This window comes from Durio zibethinus, chromosome 6 (assembly GCF_047325235.1).
Source record: "Durio zibethinus cultivar Kanyao isolate XHJ-2024 chromosome 6, ASM4732523v1, whole genome shotgun sequence".
Classification (NCBI taxonomy): Eukaryota; Viridiplantae; Streptophyta; class Magnoliopsida; order Malvales; family Malvaceae; genus Durio; species Durio zibethinus.
This window is the reverse complement of record NC_143167.1, coordinates 1,186,852-1,203,861: the sequence shown is the minus strand read 5'-3', so window position 1 is coordinate 1,203,861 and position 17,010 is coordinate 1,186,852. Positions and strand designations below refer to the sequence as shown.

Below are 17,010 nucleotides of genomic sequence, written 5' to 3'. Positions count from 1 at the left end.
TAAAATATTCATCATGATTATTTGTTAAATTTTATAAATAAACAAAAGTCAAACTTTATTTATATCCCTACGATAAAGGCCTTATCATTAGTAGAAGATTAACATCTAACATGCAAATTAGAAATAAAATGAAGTACATTCATTTGGGGCATAGCACAAAAAAATTTAGATTAGGAAAGGCAAGAGGCAAAGCTTTGAAAAATTAGGAAAGATTTTCTACAAGTTGCAGAAAAATGTTGCACAAGCTGTAAGGGGGAGTGGTCTTTTGTTTACAATCTTGCTTCATTTCATTTGAGATTAGGACTCAATGAAATTCACAGATAGAAAAGAATGGAAAAAAATATCATGAAATCACACTTTACTTTATGCAGAAATAAATCCATAGCTCTCATCCTCTTCTATTCCAAATAAATACCTGTTAGCCTTTGCATCTCTACCAGGAAAATTTGCAGAAAAGTGAGAGGTAGAAGAAGAGGAGGCTTTTTCTTTGAAATCTTTACGGATTCCCCATAAAACCTCTGCACACGTCTTCATGGATGGTCTGGATTGTCTCACTGGTGCAAGGCATTGTTGAGCCAGTTTTAGGACTTCCTCCACCACCATGGTTGATGCTGGACTTCTCCTTAGCCTTGGGTCCATGGCAATTACAAATTCTCCTTCCTTTAATCTCTTCATTGCCTGCACAAACAGAAAGCTCTCGGTCTCGGAGAACATCCTATGTCTGCTACTAATCAGTGAACATGCATTGCATGTCTAGCTAGTCCAGAAATTAATGAGTTTCCAGTGTGATAATCATTTAACATGTTCTTCTGCATGATATGATGCAGTATAATGACTTCCTTTATGGACTAACATGCACAGGCTTGAATTTCGCATGAAACAAGAAATACAGACCATTCTTTCATGCAACTTGAGGAATATACAATCAATGAAATTTCTGGAATCATATTTCCAGAATTCAACATTAAGGTAGAGGATATGATCTTCCTTTATCAATACTTTCCATCTATGCTTTCTAGATATTATACATTTGCTCACTAGCAATGTAACAGCCCCAGTGTTTCCCAACAAAGATAATATCATACACCAACACTTGCATTGGAGTTGGAACATCATTTCAATCCCCAAAAATTGGCCATACTACAGGGGAACAAGCCACATAATGAGGATGTGACAAGCAACTGAAATTGTACGCCTTCATGTGAACATTGTGCTGGATTGATGTTTCATATGCAAATACCAGAAAGAAACTTTCTATTTTTGTCTTAGAGAGCTGAGATGACATCATTCTTGTTTTAAGTAAAATATCATCATGTGCGAGTCCAGATTAAATAGAATACCCTCCATCCAACTTCTTTATCTCTAATTAGTAAGATAAACTGTATAATGGATACAATTAGCTACGAGTTGCTTTGGTTTTTTTTACTAGACTTTTATTCGTTTGACTTACCATTACCAAAATAAGTTGTACATTTGGAAACAATTTAGGTTGTTGTAGATTGATTAAAATCTTATAATTTTCAATGCAGGATCAAGATTACAAGCCTAAGCAAAGGAACTTGGTTACAAATGAATTTGAACCAGCATTTATTAGACATATGCTACTTTAAACCTAATTTCATGAGTAGGAGAGGATGCAGAGTAATGGGATTTTTATCTTGCAACTACTGGTATGCTCTTTTTACATCACAGCACACACACAAAGAGCACTGTGTCTGTGTGAATGTAATGGAAACACTGCTTATTTCGACTATGCTTTTTTCTTTTTGATAAAAATCTCAGAAAAAGCTTCATAAAGGCTAAACAGCATCATGGGAATCAATTTTCCTAGTATGGGACACTAAAATGAGAAGCTAAATTACTGTCTTTGTTTGTTTATTAACATGCATGGATTGATGTCTTTGATGTTAGAACCGATATTGAGATACAATCATGTTACCATAAAAGCTACATATACTCAACAAAAAAAAAAAAACAAAAACAAAAATCTCAATTAACTGCAAATCTGAAGCATCTGTCTGAAGAACCAGTATTTTTGTTTGTACTTATAGCCTATTGGGGAAGGAGGAAACACTCACCCATCGTATGGTTACTCTTTCTTTAACTGATCTATTTGATTCTATCGGATATCTTCCGGTCATTAACTCCACAAGCAATACACCAAAGGAGTATACATCACTTTTGTGAGTGAGCTGATATGTTCTGGTGTATTCAGGATCCACATAGCCTGCAGTACCTTTGACTTCAGTAGAGATGTGGGTTGCAGTGGGATCCTCTGTAGCAAGTCGTGCAAATCCAAAGTCTGCCACTTTGGCCCGAAGTTTTTCTGTGATAAGGATATTCGATGCTTTTATGTCTCTATGGATTATAGGAGGATCTGTCAATTAAAAAAAGAAAATAAAAAGAATTCAGCATCTTCAAAGCCTTTATTATCCAGATACATTGTCACAAAAAGTCATGTAATCCAATCATTATTTGAGGTGTAAATGTGTTGAAACTGGCCGGCTGACCTTACAAAAACAATCAACTATTTCCAGATTATAACAAGAAGGATCCAGAACATTCCCAAGGTGCTACAATTTGACTACGAACTTCAACAGCTCATACCATTTCATTTGGTAGACACTAAAATATCAACTCTTTGAATCATTTTACAGACAAGGAAATGCCTAATGTCAGATAAACTGGAAAGGTAAAAGTAATACCTGTGTATGTATGAAGATAGGTAATTGCATGGGCGACATCAATAGCAATATCCAGACGTTCTGCAATTTCAAGCCCATTTCCCTTTACACCTTCATTAACAGAAGATTTCTTACTGGTTAATGTAATATTAAGCTATATTGTGCACTCATCTATTTGCTCTTCTATTTGATTCAAAATCAACTCCATCAATTTTCATATTAACAGTTGTCCTTTAGCTTCCTATTCTCAGTCATGAATTACAGCCTATAAATCAGTACTTAACTTCCCAAAAGTATCTGTCTCCTGTTTCTACTTCCCCTGAATCTAGTTTTGGTACTCTAAGAGTGTGAAACTTGTTCCTTACCATCAAGATGTTCTCGAAGATTTCCATTTCCAACATATTCAACCACGATAATCTGCTCATCCCTGTGCTCTAGAAATCCAAATAACCTTACTAAATTCAGATGTTCTATCTTCGATAGTGTAAGTATTTCATTCTTGAACTGCAGAGGTAAGCCTTGGTCATACTTGTCCTGTCAGAGATTAAATTATTAAATGCACAAGTACTAAATTGTTGAGCATCTACTTTTCCAAGGCTATCAGCATATAAATTTTGAAGGATCCCCACATGTTCTTAAAATTTGTTGCTGTTTTATATCCAAACCACACTCTAGCGAATAAATATACAAGCAAAGCTTGATAATGTTACTGTAATTCATTATATAAGATCAAACAACATATGCACATATATTTTTATACCTTTTTAGCACGCTTTACAGCAACAAGAGATCCATCCTTGAGCTTCCCTTTATAAACTATTCCAAACCCACCTTCCCCAATTTTATTTCCTGGAGAAAAATTTCCAGTTGCCTTACAAATATCTTCAAAGGAGAAATCGGGTGTTGGGATATTTCCACTGACGGAACTGGAAGAACCATATGAACCAAAGGACTTGAACCTTGCTGAGCTCCTAACATCACTTCCTGTTGAATGATCTGTTGAAGTCGAACCTGCATAACATAATAAAGGTTATGATGATAAAGATCAACTTTCTTAGACTAGCCAAGTCATTTTAATCTGTCTTACAGGATATATATTCATTTTACACAACTTTTATGCAACATATAGCCATTGAATTAACAGCTGAGAGATCATTAGTTATTCATGCTTTGTGTTCATTTGTTCAACAAGAAGTGAAATCAGAAAAACTTACAGGAAATTCTTTTGACTTCGTTGTTCTTCTTGTTGACTTCAGCAATAACCTTTTTGCTTTTCCTAAATAGTAATATTGCGAAAACTCCAGCTAGTTTCTTGGATGCAGCTTTGAAGTAGTCCCGAACAGTGTGAGTCTTATGTTGATTCTTGTCAGAGATTTTGTCAGGCAGATCATAACGAAAACTGGAGTCTTGTTTTCCTCCACATGATTGGAGCATACTTGGATGTGGTGTTTTCTCCATTTGCGGAGGTTATGGCCTTTTCCTGAGTCAGTTTTGATTTTTTCCGTTGCCAAAAGTTGAAGGTCACTATTGCCTCCCTCTTTTGTCCAGGACTTGGACTTTATGGACTTTATTTTATGGCAGGGCGAGACCACTTCAAGCTCATAAATTTCATTTTTTCTGTGGAGCCGGCCAGCAATGCAAGTTGAATCTAAATATCAAAAAAATATTAATACAAGTAACAATCATTCATAGCTATGGTCCATACGGTTCACGGCATCAGTACAATGCTATGGCAGTCAAACAGCCCAAGCCCAACTCAAAGATTCGACTCAGTCCATTTCTACAGAAACGGTTACTGTCTTTCTTTCTTCTTTAGGAAGGTTGAAGAGTGAATATAAATGAGTGTTTCAGAGGAAATTATAGGGGAATTTGAAGCGTAATAATCCTGCTGAAAATGCGCTGATCAAATTTTGAGAAGAATGGTTTGGGTTGAGCAAGAGGAAATTGTTGTAGAAAGAGTGTACTGATATTTGGTTGGCATGAAAGGGTATCACCAGAGCTGTTGCTTTAATTTCAGTCAAGGTCCGCAGTCAGCGATCAATACTCAGTAATTCATAGCTAAAACGCTGATGGGTATTTCACCATTAAAACGAATGGTAGGCACTTTCACGTTCATTTCAAAGCAATTAATTGCCAGATTTAAACTCAACGAGTCAACTCACATGCTAAAGACTACATGCCATTGATGATGTTCCTCATCTTCCATCCAGCAGCAATTTATTTTTGAGATTTTGCATTACAGGTCAACCCCTTGTTTAGGAGAAAGATAACATAATTCATGACTGAATGAAAACATATAGACAGATGAAAGCTTCCAGCATTTATCACTTCCCTTCAACATTATATATATATATCCAGTTAAACCTGAATGCATGGAAAATCAGATTGTCTGTACAGTGTACACTACGCAGTAAAAATCACGTACTCTACATTTCTTTCGCTTTTTACAGGAAATTAACAGGATCTACTGCTCAGCATTCTCTATGACTCAGGCAACTTTGCTCCAATGATTCCACAGTCCACACTCGAGGCATCAACTAAGATTTTTGACGATAAGTCTCAAAACTTGTTCATGAAACTGCTGACCACAAATTAGGAATGGTAACCGATTAGCAAAATAAAGAGGTGGAGGGTAGAAATAAACTAAGCAAAGCAACCAGTCAGCTAATCACACATTTTATAAAGATGCATATGAAAACTTACTTTCTCTTTATAGCTGTTAATAGTCAGTTAGTTTTTATATCTTATAGTTTAAGCACCCAAAACCAATTGCAAATAGACTTGGCAATTTGTGTTTCCATGTTGTATTTCGTGTCATGTTTGACACATATAATGATAAAACTATTAAAACACGACACGACACGAATTATAAAATATATTTAAATCCTAAACATGAATATAACACGTTTAATATATGTGTTATATGCAACACGAGACGATTAATACGTATACAATTGATTTGTTTAAACACGATACGAATAATACGAATATATACGAATAAACATGACTAATACAGATATACACGAATAGATACGACTAACACGAATATATACAAGAACACAACTAAAATAATAAATAACTATAAACTATCCATCATTTACAACTTAATAAATTTAGCATATTAATAATATAAAAAAGTACTTATATATTAAAAAAATAAAAAAATTTAATACTCATTTAATATGTATTTAATATGCATATTTTAATTTTAATTTATATTACATAACTACATTTATTTTTAGTATTAAATTCAAAATAATAAACTATTAAAAATTAAAAAATAAAATAATAATATATAGAACTAATATTAATATTTATATTGCATTTATATTATTAATATAAAAAATAATTTATAATAATTATTAAATGAGTATCGTAATTAAATGTTTAATATAATTTTTATATGATATTAAATAACTAATTAAGTATCATAATTAAAAGATTAAAAATTAAAATAATCTTTATATGTTTATATTAAATTAAAATAAATATAAAGATGTATTAAACGTATTAAACATATTAAACGTATACTCATATGGCAAGATTGAATTAAACATGTTATTCGTGTCGTGTCACGTGTTTAGACGAGTCAACACGTATACAACACAAATTGTTTCGTGTTAAAATTCATATTGATACAAATAAACACGAAACACGTTTTTTTAAAACACATAATTTTTTCAATGTCAATTTCGTGTCATATCACTATGTCGTGTCTAATATGGATTCATGTCATGTCATGTATTTATATTTACCATCTGGTATGGATTAAGTAATCATAGCACTGACTTCAATAATGCAGAATAAATTAAGACCTTAGTACTGGATTGAAGAGTTTGGGGGTTTATTGGTATGGCTTTGTCAAATTAAGTTAAAGAAAAAGCAAACTAAAGAATCATTAGAACAACTGGCTATGATACTGACCTGATGAAGTTTCATCAAAATTGACTCTCTCTCCAGTGGAAAAGATATTGTAGAAAAGAGCCGCAAGAAAGTATAAAACTGACGTGAGCAACAAAAATCCTTGGAATGATCCCACCAATTCGACAAAGAAACCAACTCCAACTGTTCCCATAATAGCAGCAAATGTTCCGGCAGTATTTGACAACCCTAAGGTCAGAAATAAAGGGATCATTATTGTTGCCAATAAATAATACTAAAAGTCCATGCACCAAGATAGTATAGAAAAGCAAACTAAATAATAATAGAAGGCCATGCACCAAGATAATTTTTTGAACATTAACAATTTACTTTTTTGTCAATAAACATAGGCAATGCACTCATATACGCAAATTCTACCAGGCAACGCGCATAACACATCATATGCAGGAGTTACCATCTACATCAAGAGCATAAGAATAAGTGTTCAAAGCAGTGATATAATCTGGTGGACAAATTCAAAATGGACCATTTCAATTGTAGCATGAAGTCTATCACTTAAGGCAGCTTCCTCTTAAACTTTTCACTTCAAGAAAGCAATCAAACAAAATTACATGATGATACAAACGAATCACCATACCATGTAAAACACCAGAATAATGTGGAGCAATCTCCTGGTAACAGAAGCAAAAGGGAGAAAGTTAGATGAATGAGAAAAACTCATTCAATATTACAATTTAACTTTGCTAATTATTCAGTAATCTGACCTGAAGGTTGACAAGGAAGCCACTATGACTGAATGCTTTCAACCCAACAGCTAAACTAAGCCAAGCAGATGCCACTGATGGACTTTTTGCAGCAGTTAAACCAATCACAGCAATCGCAGGACCAATAAAACCAATGGACTGCAGATAAGACACAGATTGGATGCTTAATGAGCAGAAAGGAAGCTCAGAAGCAAATTAAGACAAGCAAACAACCACCACAAGAAAAGGAGCTAAAAGAACAGTGAAACATGGTATACATGACCATTTTTTTAAAGTTAATAGTATCATTTTCTTCCAAAATTACCTGCATGATCTTGCGAGTCAAAGTGATACTGGTACCATTCCGTATCAACGTGTCTGACCATAAACCAGCGAAGTATCCTGTCAATGCCATCATGCTCCATGGTACAGCACTAAACCATGCTGCTTGTCTAAGATCAACATGATGAACCTATGCCAAAATGTTCATTATTTGCACCTTGTAATAAGACTACATTCATTCACGTCACAAACAGAACAGCTCCTAATTAAGTTTTTGGCCTTACCGAGTTAAAGTAGATAGGCATCCAAGAAAGAATAACAAAAAAGCCCTGCAAAAATAATTTTGTAAAAAGGTTAGAGAATTTGCAAATATGTAAAACTAAGGAACCGGATGCATATACTTTATGAGAATTTTCCGTTGTTAGAGAACCATTTGCCCCATCAATTAATATGATTTCAGCCTTTAATGCATCCAATTCCTACAAATGTTCACATTGACAGAAAATAGGGACCAAAAAGGCAAAATCTATTAAATTCCTTTCTGTTACGAGAGGGGATGTATTGTGGTTATGTAGGCACATAAAGCAAGGAAACATCATTTTTTTTTTCAACTTGGAAAAAGGCTGATGGTAGAATGGTCAGAGAGCATATTTGGAAAATTATTAACATAATCACATAATATGCTACAGGGAAAGGAATGTACGTTACCCAGCTATGCATGGCATTTGCAACAATCAGGGACCATGTTGGCATTTTTGAAAGCAATCTTCCAAATGGAGGGATCATTTTGGTCTTGAGATTGTTCTCCACTGCCTGAGAGTTCTGTCTCTTGTTCATTATGTAGTCCAGCTCATATTTTGATATCTGGGGACTTTGGTCAGGAGTACTTGATGTTGCAGATAACCATACTAAAACCCAAAGAAATCCGCACAATCCAAAGATCACAAACGGTCCAAAAATACCACCTTGGGACATGAGAATTGGGGACAAAGTGAGTCCTATTGCATTTCCAAGCTGAAATCCAGCCATTGCAATTGCGACAGCCCTGGCACGTTCTGTTGGTGGAAACCATCTAAAAGAAAAAAGTTTGCACAATTTCTTAAAAAATTTGGTTTCACCATATTGTTACTATGACAATGAACTTGCTCGAAGGCGTATGATGTATATCATCAATTAATGGTGATCATCATCAAACAGTAAAATAATCAGACCATCAATACCTTGCTACCATGTTGTTCATGCAAGGAAGAGCCACACCTTCTGCAACACCAAGCATAGCTCTTGTAAAAAGTAATGCCAATAAAGAGTTTTCAGCAGCCCATGGTGTAAGAAATGTAGCTAATGACCACAGTGACACTCCCCATGCCATTACTACCTTGCCACCATAATAGTCCACTAACGTCCCTCCTGCTATCGGTGAAATCAAGTATCCCCACAGAAAAGATGACTGCAACAAATTTTAACAAGCAACTGAGAAGCTGTCACTTAGTTTTAAAACGTTATTCTAACAAAAACCACTATTTGCCCAAGTTTTATGATGCAATTAAAAACCAATTGAACTCATTCCCCATCAAATACAATTCCTTTTCCTTCCAAATTCAAATACTTTTCAGTTTCCTTAGCACAAGAACCAAAAATTTAATCAAGAAAAGCACAACAAATGCATTCAAAGAGCCACCTGAATAATGCCGGCAAATGATCGGCTCCAGCCATGAGCAAGCGACAACGGCACAATCGCCACTGACATCACGACTCTATCCGCGTTACAAAGCGCCAGAGCTAAAGCCAGCATCGCCACCACTTTAACACGCTCGGACGTGATAAACTCAACGAAACTCGACGACTCAGCGCCTCCTTTGTTAGGCAACGAACCGAACTGAGCATCGTTGGATGAAACCCTAATTCGACGAGATAGAATCCTCCTCGACTCACTCGAGTCATCTCGAAACCGCTGCAGAACACTCACACCGGTCCTCGAATTTAAATTTCCCAAACATTTAAGTTTTGAAGACTCGACCAAATGAGATTGTAATTGAAGTTTAAATTGCTTAGCTTCGATAAATTTTGGGCTTTTAAAGCCATTCAGAGTATAATTGAAAACCGGTCGATTTAAACAAAGCGTTGAGTTCATCGTTGAAGTAACCGCCGATTGCTGACATGTGAAGCTGAAGCCGCCTTCATTATATACTGTTCTTTTTCCAAAATGACTTAACTACCCCTCCTTTTCCTTGAGTGTTAATGGTAGATTTGTAAATTAGGGGAATGATAGGGATAAAGTTGGAAGTTTGGTAAATTGTTTGGCATTCTTATGATCTTATTAAACGAAATCAGATTAGGCAAGCTTTCTCATATCCTCTTATCATTTGACAGACTCAAATTATTTCTTGATCAACGGATTGGGATTAGTTTGATCAAGGTTCCATTTTTTCGACAATGATTCGGAAACGATATCAGGAAACCAAAACAGGTAAATTCCAATGTCAAATATAAGCAATTTTATATTTGTATATGTATATTTTTTTTCAATTGTTTGGACGCAACCTGTTCGAAGAAATGGCTGAATGAAACTAGTTTTTCAAATTTTCAGGTTACGAGTGGTTGAAATCGATAGATGCGGACAAGTATTTGAAGAAGATAGGATTAGGCAAAGAAGACCATTACTTTTGGAAACAAGTTGGGAAGGCATTGCTATGCACGTACACGCTCTTCGGCGTTGCCTGGCTTTACAACGAAACATCCCCGCTGGGTTGGTGGACGTTGAAGCCTAGGCCAAAGGAAGAAAGAGAGCTAGCCCATTTATATGAGCGGAGAGAGTTTCCTTATCCTGGTGATGCTGAGGCAATGGAAGAATTTGTTGCTAAGGGAGGCATGATTGGAACTACAATTGGCCCAAAAGGGATCATTGAAACGGATAAAGATTCGTTTAATTATCAGAAGGAGATGCAGAAGAAGAAGTTTGAGCAGGAAGCAATGAAGCTGTGGCTCCGGATGAGGAATGAGGTTATTTCGGAGCTTCAGGAGAAAGGGTATGATGTTGAGTGAGTTCTTTCTGCTATAGTATTTAAGTTGTTAAGTGTTTTGCTTAGTGAATATTTGGGGTTTTTCCATGGATTTCTTTGTATCTTGTTTGAAGATTGACTTTCCTGGATCATCTAAGTTGTCTTTATTTATCCATGTTTTCCTGCTCGAATTAGATGCTTCATGTGACTAAACTAAGATCTCTACCAATATTTCATCTCATTTTTATGAGTTAATTAAAATGGGCATGAAGTGAAGGTGTTTTGTGCTTGTCTTGTTCACTTTTACACTTTACACTGTAATTTTTCCATTGGCATTATCCTTCACTGGAATGTATTTCTCTTTTGGAAATTTGCTAAGGGAAACAATTTTCATGGCAAAAAAGTTATCAGAACTCAACATGAATGTGGACAGCTTGCATGTGGAAATATACAAGTTGAAAGCTATGACAGATATGTGGTGTTGTAATCGGATTTGTCTATTGCTGAAGGCATATTTCATTGGATAGACGAATATCATTGACCTTGGTATTTGGGGAGTCCCTAGACTGGTCCTTTTCAGGAAAGAGATCTTTATAGAGAAAGGCATTTTTCTTATCTGCTTTGTTTTTTTTTGGGACATCAAAAAAGGTGTTAGCCATCAAAGGTTTTTTGTTTTACATGTGAGAACTAAGCATTGCAAAGCGATGCTTCATTTGTCTAAAACAAGTCCATCTTAAGAGATCAAGGGGAACTTTTGATATGCCTAGTCCAAGTGAGATAGAATATGGGTGCTTAGTGGATCGGGTATTCATGTATCAAAGTAAGTAGATAGAGCAGGAATCTATAATGGGTATTCATCTAGTCTCTGTGCTCTAATCAGTATAGACCTAAATTCATGGAAAGCTGCCCTGCAGATGGATGGAGCACAGCATAGCTAAATATATTCCAAGAGACAGAAAATCTGAGTCAGAAATTTCTAAGAACCAGGTAAATCGTAGGTATTTCAAGTCTCCAATACAACATGGCAATGACCAATGAATTAAGTTGATATGAATTATGAAGTAACGTACATTTTGGTGTAATTAAGGCTGCATGAGGTCACTTTTGTGAAAATGCTAAAATAGGTATCTATGCCTACAAGGAAGGCCATCTTTGTCCAATATCCTACAGGCAACTCCATTTTTGCTACAGTTGAGTATGACAGCTCCACTAACACATACCAGATTCAGTAGAAATCTAATTAGTCAAGAAGTCAATGCAGTGTTCCCCGCTTTTCACTGTGCATGAAATCAAAAGAAAAGTAGACTTAAAGACGCACAACTTCATCAAAACTAATGCAGAAGACAACACGAAAAGCCTTGATGTCCCTGTGCAAAAACATAGGTTATCCAAGTTATCCTTCTCAGCCTTGCACGATCAAAGTTGACAAGCAATTATCCAATTGAACAAGCAAGGATCAAAAAGGGAAAAATAAATGTACTTGCTATCACTGAGAAAAAGGGGAAACAGATCTTAACAAAGTGATCTCATTTCTGCAATAATTCTCAGTATACTAACAATATGAAGATACTGTTCCATTTTTTTTCATTGCAGCGTTATTAGAATAACATATGCTTAGCATAAGAAAGATGACCATATGATGTGGTTTTTTTAATCTATAGAACAAGGAGAAACACATTCATACACGTTTTTACAACATTATATCATGCTCATAACAAATCTAAGCGCCATTACAGTACACTCCCACCTATAGAGTTTGAGTTGCTTAGCCTGTTTCTTCCAGATTTGATTCTTCTATAACTCCTCAATGGCGTCAAGTAGAACCGCAATAGCCCATTATCAAGGTTGTTAGGAGAATACCTGACACTCCTATTCTGCTGCATCATAAAATTATCCCTTCTCTTCTCACCATCACCTTTGGACTCAGTCACGCTCATTCCATAAAAGGATGATCCATCTACCGAATTCCGAGCACTAACACTATAACTCCGCATAAGCTTCTGGCTTACAACACTCCCATTTGAATCTCCATTGGCCACCCTTCTTAACTTGTGCAAAGACTCTGCTAGTGTTCCATCAGCCACATTTCCTCGTATACTTTTACCTTCATCTCCATTAGCCAACCTCCTCAATTTCAGCAATGACTCCGCCAGTGTTCCTTCACCTACATTTCCTCTAATACCTCTATCTTCATCTCCATTTGCCACCCTCCTAAGCTTCTGCAACGACTCTGCTAGCCTCCCATCACCCATGTCTCCTTCAATGTTCCTCTCCTCATCTCCAAATTCACTCTTTTTTCGCCTCTGCATTAAACCCCAGATACTCCAAACATTTTGCCACCCCCTTGCTTTCTTCAAATTAAACCCTTTTTGACCAACCCCAGAAGCAACAAACTCAACATCCTTAGAACCAGATTCCACATTAGAATACCAATTGGAATCTCTCAATTCCTTCTCGGTAACCAATAGTTTCGCCCCATGAAACAACCCAACAGTCTCAGGAGACACTTTAGCATTCGAAATCGAAGATTTAACTTCCTCAGCTTCCCCCAAACTTATCTTCCTATTTGAAGCTGACCGATCAAAGCTTCTTCTCCTTCTAGTCAAAGAATCCGCATAATAATCTCTCGTTTGAGCCGACCCACCAGGGCTACTCTTTTCTTCCTCTTTTACCACACTCAATCTCTCTTCCCCAACATTTCCTTCCTCGTTAACCTTTGATTTCTGTTTCCCGATCAAATAACCGTCCCAAGAAGCCCTTGGCTCATCAAAGGAAAACCTTGAATCATCAAAGGATAAACCACCAATATCAACTGATAATCTTGGATCAGTATCACAAGATCTTCTCCCAAACAACCCATATTCCCCGATCTCTGACTGAGTCTCTGTTAATCCCCTTCTGTTTGCCTTCTCAAGAACCAAACCCTCATTTTTCTCCTTCTTTGTGCTCTGTTTTTTTCTCCATTTCCTCAATTTCTTGCTAAAAACCGAAGCTGCTTCCCATAAAGATTTCCCTGAAGCTTTTTTGCTACCCCAATCGAGATCTATGAATTCCTTCATCGTTTTCAACTCTCCTTCTACTTCTTCTTCTTCAAAGCCTTGAAAAGCTTCAACTTTTGACGGACGGTGGTTGAGATTGAGGGTTTTTATTTTGTCATCAATGGCGAAAAGATCGTGTAGGGTATTGCGAGCCCTTACGTCACAAGATTTACGTCGGGGCTCGGAGGCGGCAGAGGAGGAGGATGGGTTAGGGCCACCGGAACAGGATTTGGAGCGGCAGAGCTGGGAGGTCGAGCAAGTAGAGGGAGGGGGGGTTGTGGTGGGAGAGCTATTTTGGATGCCAGCGAGGCGTTCCCGGAGACATGATGCGCAGAACCCAGTAACAGGTGTGGTGGTTGGGTGGCGGTGGCAGGTGGATAGACGGTGGCTTTGGTGGCGCTGGGGCTGGTGCTGCAGAGTCATGGCTTGAGGAGAGGCAATGAGCTCATGCTCACAGAAAAAAAAAAGGGATAAAATGTACTACCCTGGAGCTTAAGATTTGAAGAGAAATGGAAAACCCTGGTTAAACCCTTTCTATTTTGGGTTTTATTGTCTAATTACTACTTTAATATTGGGTTTTTCTTAATTATCTTGTTTCCATTTATATTCTTTTCCTCCAAATTATAATATTTATTTTTTGGATAAATAAAAATTATAATACTTGCAATCTTATACATACAAAATCAATAATGGACCTTCAAAATATTGGTTGTAATCTAATCATATGACACCAATTTTTTTTTTTTTTTTTTCACAACAATAAATGTTATTCATCACATAAATATAAAAAAAAATTTATTGATTTTCTTGGTGTAGGGACAAAATAATGGATCTTCGAAAACAAAACAAACAAATAATGACAAAAGAAAAATTATACTGTTGGTTTTTATAATGGTATTACATATTTTTTAGAAAATAATATAATTAATATTAAGAATTCATTTTTATATACAAACAATAAAAATTTTTAATTTTATAAATGAAATTAAAATGTTATCACATATTTTTAATTATTTTTTTATTTTTATAATATCTTAATATAATAATAACAAATTAAATTTTATATTAGATCAATTATATGAAAATTTTAAAAAAATCAAGTTAAATCATAATTTTATAATATCTTAATAATTATGTTATTTTTGCAAATTATAAAATATAAAAGCTTTATCACTTGTAAATAGATCTAATAATTTAAAATATTATATGATAATAAAATACGAATACGATATAAAAAAGACACGAAAATAATAAAATTTAAAATTTTAATAATAATTATATATAAATTTAGTAAAACTAAAAATATATATTTAATATTTTCATATTAATACAAAATATGATATGTAATTTTTATATAAAATATGATATTAATACATGTATTTTAATATTTTATAAAATATAAATATATTAATTGTCATATTTACGTGTAAATATGATAATTTCTTTATAACAATTTAATTCTCTAACTTCAAGACTTTGGTTTAAGATTTTTCTTTTATTAGTAATATTTTTAAGGGAGGAAGATTTGGGAGATTTGTTCTCTACATGCGATTCTTCGAGAATAGAGTCCAAAAACTGCTTTGGGTTTTGGTTAATTTATGGGAAATGCCCATGCGCACAAAGATGCTTCCAATTGCCACTTCTTCATGTCTCTTAAATTTTGGAAGTCAACTCTTCCAAGGCTGATCAATTAGCATTGAAATTTGAAATCACACATTTGTTTTCTTCTCATAATGTGTGTTTTTATACAATCCAGACAAGGTGTGTTTTTAAAATAAAAAATATCAAAAAATTTTCAATTTAAAAATTATTATAATCAAAATTTAGGAGAAAGGGATGGTTGGTGCTTTTCTCTGGTACCGAACAAGCCTAACCAAGACATTCTTTAAGACCCATACCGTTTTTCTGGTCTCCATTTGGCTGAATGCGCTTCAAAGATAAGCCAGATGGACTAAAATGAAGTGCAAGACCGATCCGCTTGGCTCCCATGTCCAAGTCCAGGTCCAATCCAACCCAACCTGATTGAATAACCAGTGATTGGCAACGACTTTTAACGGTCTGATATCTTAATCTCAGCTGGAGAGTCAAGAAAATCGAACATGGAAAAAGTCAAAGAATTCCTGGAACTAAACAAAGAAGAAGCAGAGAGCGTGTCACTGCTCACTGTTCACCCTCACCAAGTCGGTTTCCAGTTGAAGATTTCGCCTTACGTGGCTTCCATGTCGACAGGGTCGAGCCTTGCTTCGTTTCCTGCACTCTCAAAGTCCCTCCTCGCCTCACAGTAAGCTATCCCAAAACCGCATCTCAAATTCCATAGAATTAGATTTACATGAGATTTGGGTTGATTCTTTTTATTTTCTTTTTGAATAATTTAACTTTGGCAGGATAAAAATGGAAATTTAGCAACAGCTGCTGTTGCAAATCTTGTTGGTGAAGCTGGTGGGGCTGTTGTCTATGTCGAAGGTCTTCCTATGAATGTTTCAGCCGACATGTCCATCTCGTTTCTCGGAACTGCTAAGCTCAATGTGAGTCAGCTTTGTTACGAGTAGTTCACTTTAAGAATATCTTTGTCCTTTAACTTTTTCTTGTTTTTTGGCATGCTTTTTGCGGCTAGATTCTATTATTCAGTTTGATCATGAATTTAAGTCTATTGGGTTTTTCACTACCTGAATTTGGACTGATTGAAAGGTACATTACTATGAAGTTGTAACGGGGATGTGAGATTGAATCTAGCCCTTTTTTGAGGATTTGGGTATTTAGAGGTGGAATAGAAACTATCACATGCCTCCTGTTGTGAAGCTGAAGGGAGAAATGATACCATATATTTCTATAATCCTACTGGTATTTGATAATCAGTTCAGTTCAGTCCAAGATCATAATACTTGGCAGACAAGTGAAGGTCCTGAAGGATCGGCTATTGTTTGTTCTTTCTCCTTTCAGACTGGTTACTGGCTGTTAGAGAATTTTCAGGATGAGTTAGAGATTACTTCAAAGGTTTTAGGACGGAAAGGAAGTTATTCAGGAATAATTGTTCTTGTCAGAAACAAAGTAACAGCGGAGTTAATTGCTGAAGGTTGCCATTCATTGTTTGGCAAAAAAGCTAGCAAACTCTAGTTCCATTCCAAGTTTCTGTAAGAAAATCCTTCTAGGGCACCGGTGGATGTTGTTGTTACAAGTACTACCTATTGAATTGCTTTCATGTAAGTATATTATGTGATTTTGGACCTAATAAAGATTCTGCATTGTGGCAAATATTGTACAAGTTCCAAAACTTCTGGCATAATTTTTCTTTCATTTTTGGTCTACCGTTTGCGGATAGTCAGAATGTTAAGCTCAAGTTGGCAAATGAAATAGAGGGGCAAAACTAAAATTGTGTTTCCAT

The 17,010-nt window shown here is 35.5% G+C and overlaps 4 protein-coding genes and 1 pseudogene across 5 annotated transcripts; 2 read left to right on the top strand and 3 right to left on the bottom strand.

Annotated features, from left to right (window-relative positions):
* Window positions 1-193: 193 nt before the first annotated feature.
* On the bottom strand, window positions 194-4,305 carry LOC111285035 (calmodulin-binding receptor-like cytoplasmic kinase 1). The gene is made up of 6 exons (XM_022874248.2): window positions 3,899-4,305; window positions 3,445-3,695; window positions 3,050-3,218; window positions 2,706-2,795; window positions 2,079-2,377; window positions 194-678 (listed from the first exon to the last, which is right to left on the bottom strand). Exons 1-6 carry the CDS (start codon window positions 4,140-4,142, stop codon window positions 364-366), a joined length of 1,368 nt encoding a protein of 455 aa, XP_022729983.2. The 5' UTR covers window positions 4,143-4,305; the 3' UTR covers window positions 194-363.
* Window positions 4,306-4,983: 678 nt separating this feature from the next.
* On the bottom strand, window positions 4,984-9,880 carry LOC111285033 (putative anion transporter 4, chloroplastic). The gene is made up of 9 exons (XM_022874246.2): window positions 9,270-9,880; window positions 8,812-9,038; window positions 8,300-8,663; window positions 7,876-7,920; window positions 7,635-7,781; window positions 7,331-7,468; window positions 7,204-7,237; window positions 6,609-6,794; window positions 4,984-5,262 (listed from the first exon to the last, which is right to left on the bottom strand). The coding sequence occupies exons 1-9, from the start codon at window positions 9,720-9,722 to the stop codon at window positions 5,255-5,257; spliced, it is 1,602 nt and encodes a 533-aa protein (XP_022729981.2). The 5' UTR covers window positions 9,723-9,880; the 3' UTR covers window positions 4,984-5,254.
* A 39-nt stretch (window positions 9,881-9,919) lies between these two features.
* Window positions 9,920-10,890, top strand: LOC111285936 (uncharacterized). The gene is made up of 2 exons (XM_022875644.2): window positions 9,920-10,058; window positions 10,179-10,890. Exons 1-2 carry the CDS (start codon window positions 10,025-10,027, stop codon window positions 10,631-10,633), a joined length of 489 nt encoding a protein of 162 aa, XP_022731379.1. The 5' UTR covers window positions 9,920-10,024; the 3' UTR covers window positions 10,634-10,890.
* Window positions 10,891-11,962: 1,072 nt separating this feature from the next.
* Window positions 11,963-14,144, bottom strand: LOC111285935 (protein OCTOPUS-like). The gene has a single exon (XM_022875643.2). It carries the CDS (start codon window positions 14,049-14,051, stop codon window positions 12,321-12,323), a length of 1,731 nt encoding a protein of 576 aa, XP_022731378.2. The 5' UTR covers window positions 14,052-14,144; the 3' UTR covers window positions 11,963-12,320.
* Window positions 14,145-15,147: 1,003 nt separating this feature from the next.
* On the top strand, window positions 15,148-16,891 carry LOC111284747 (uncharacterized; annotated as a pseudogene). The gene is made up of 3 exons (XR_016342639.1): window positions 15,148-15,909; window positions 16,013-16,153; window positions 16,599-16,891. The product of XR_016342639.1 is annotated as an uncharacterized LOC111284747 (transcript).
* The last annotated feature ends 119 nt before the right edge of the window (window positions 16,892-17,010 follow it).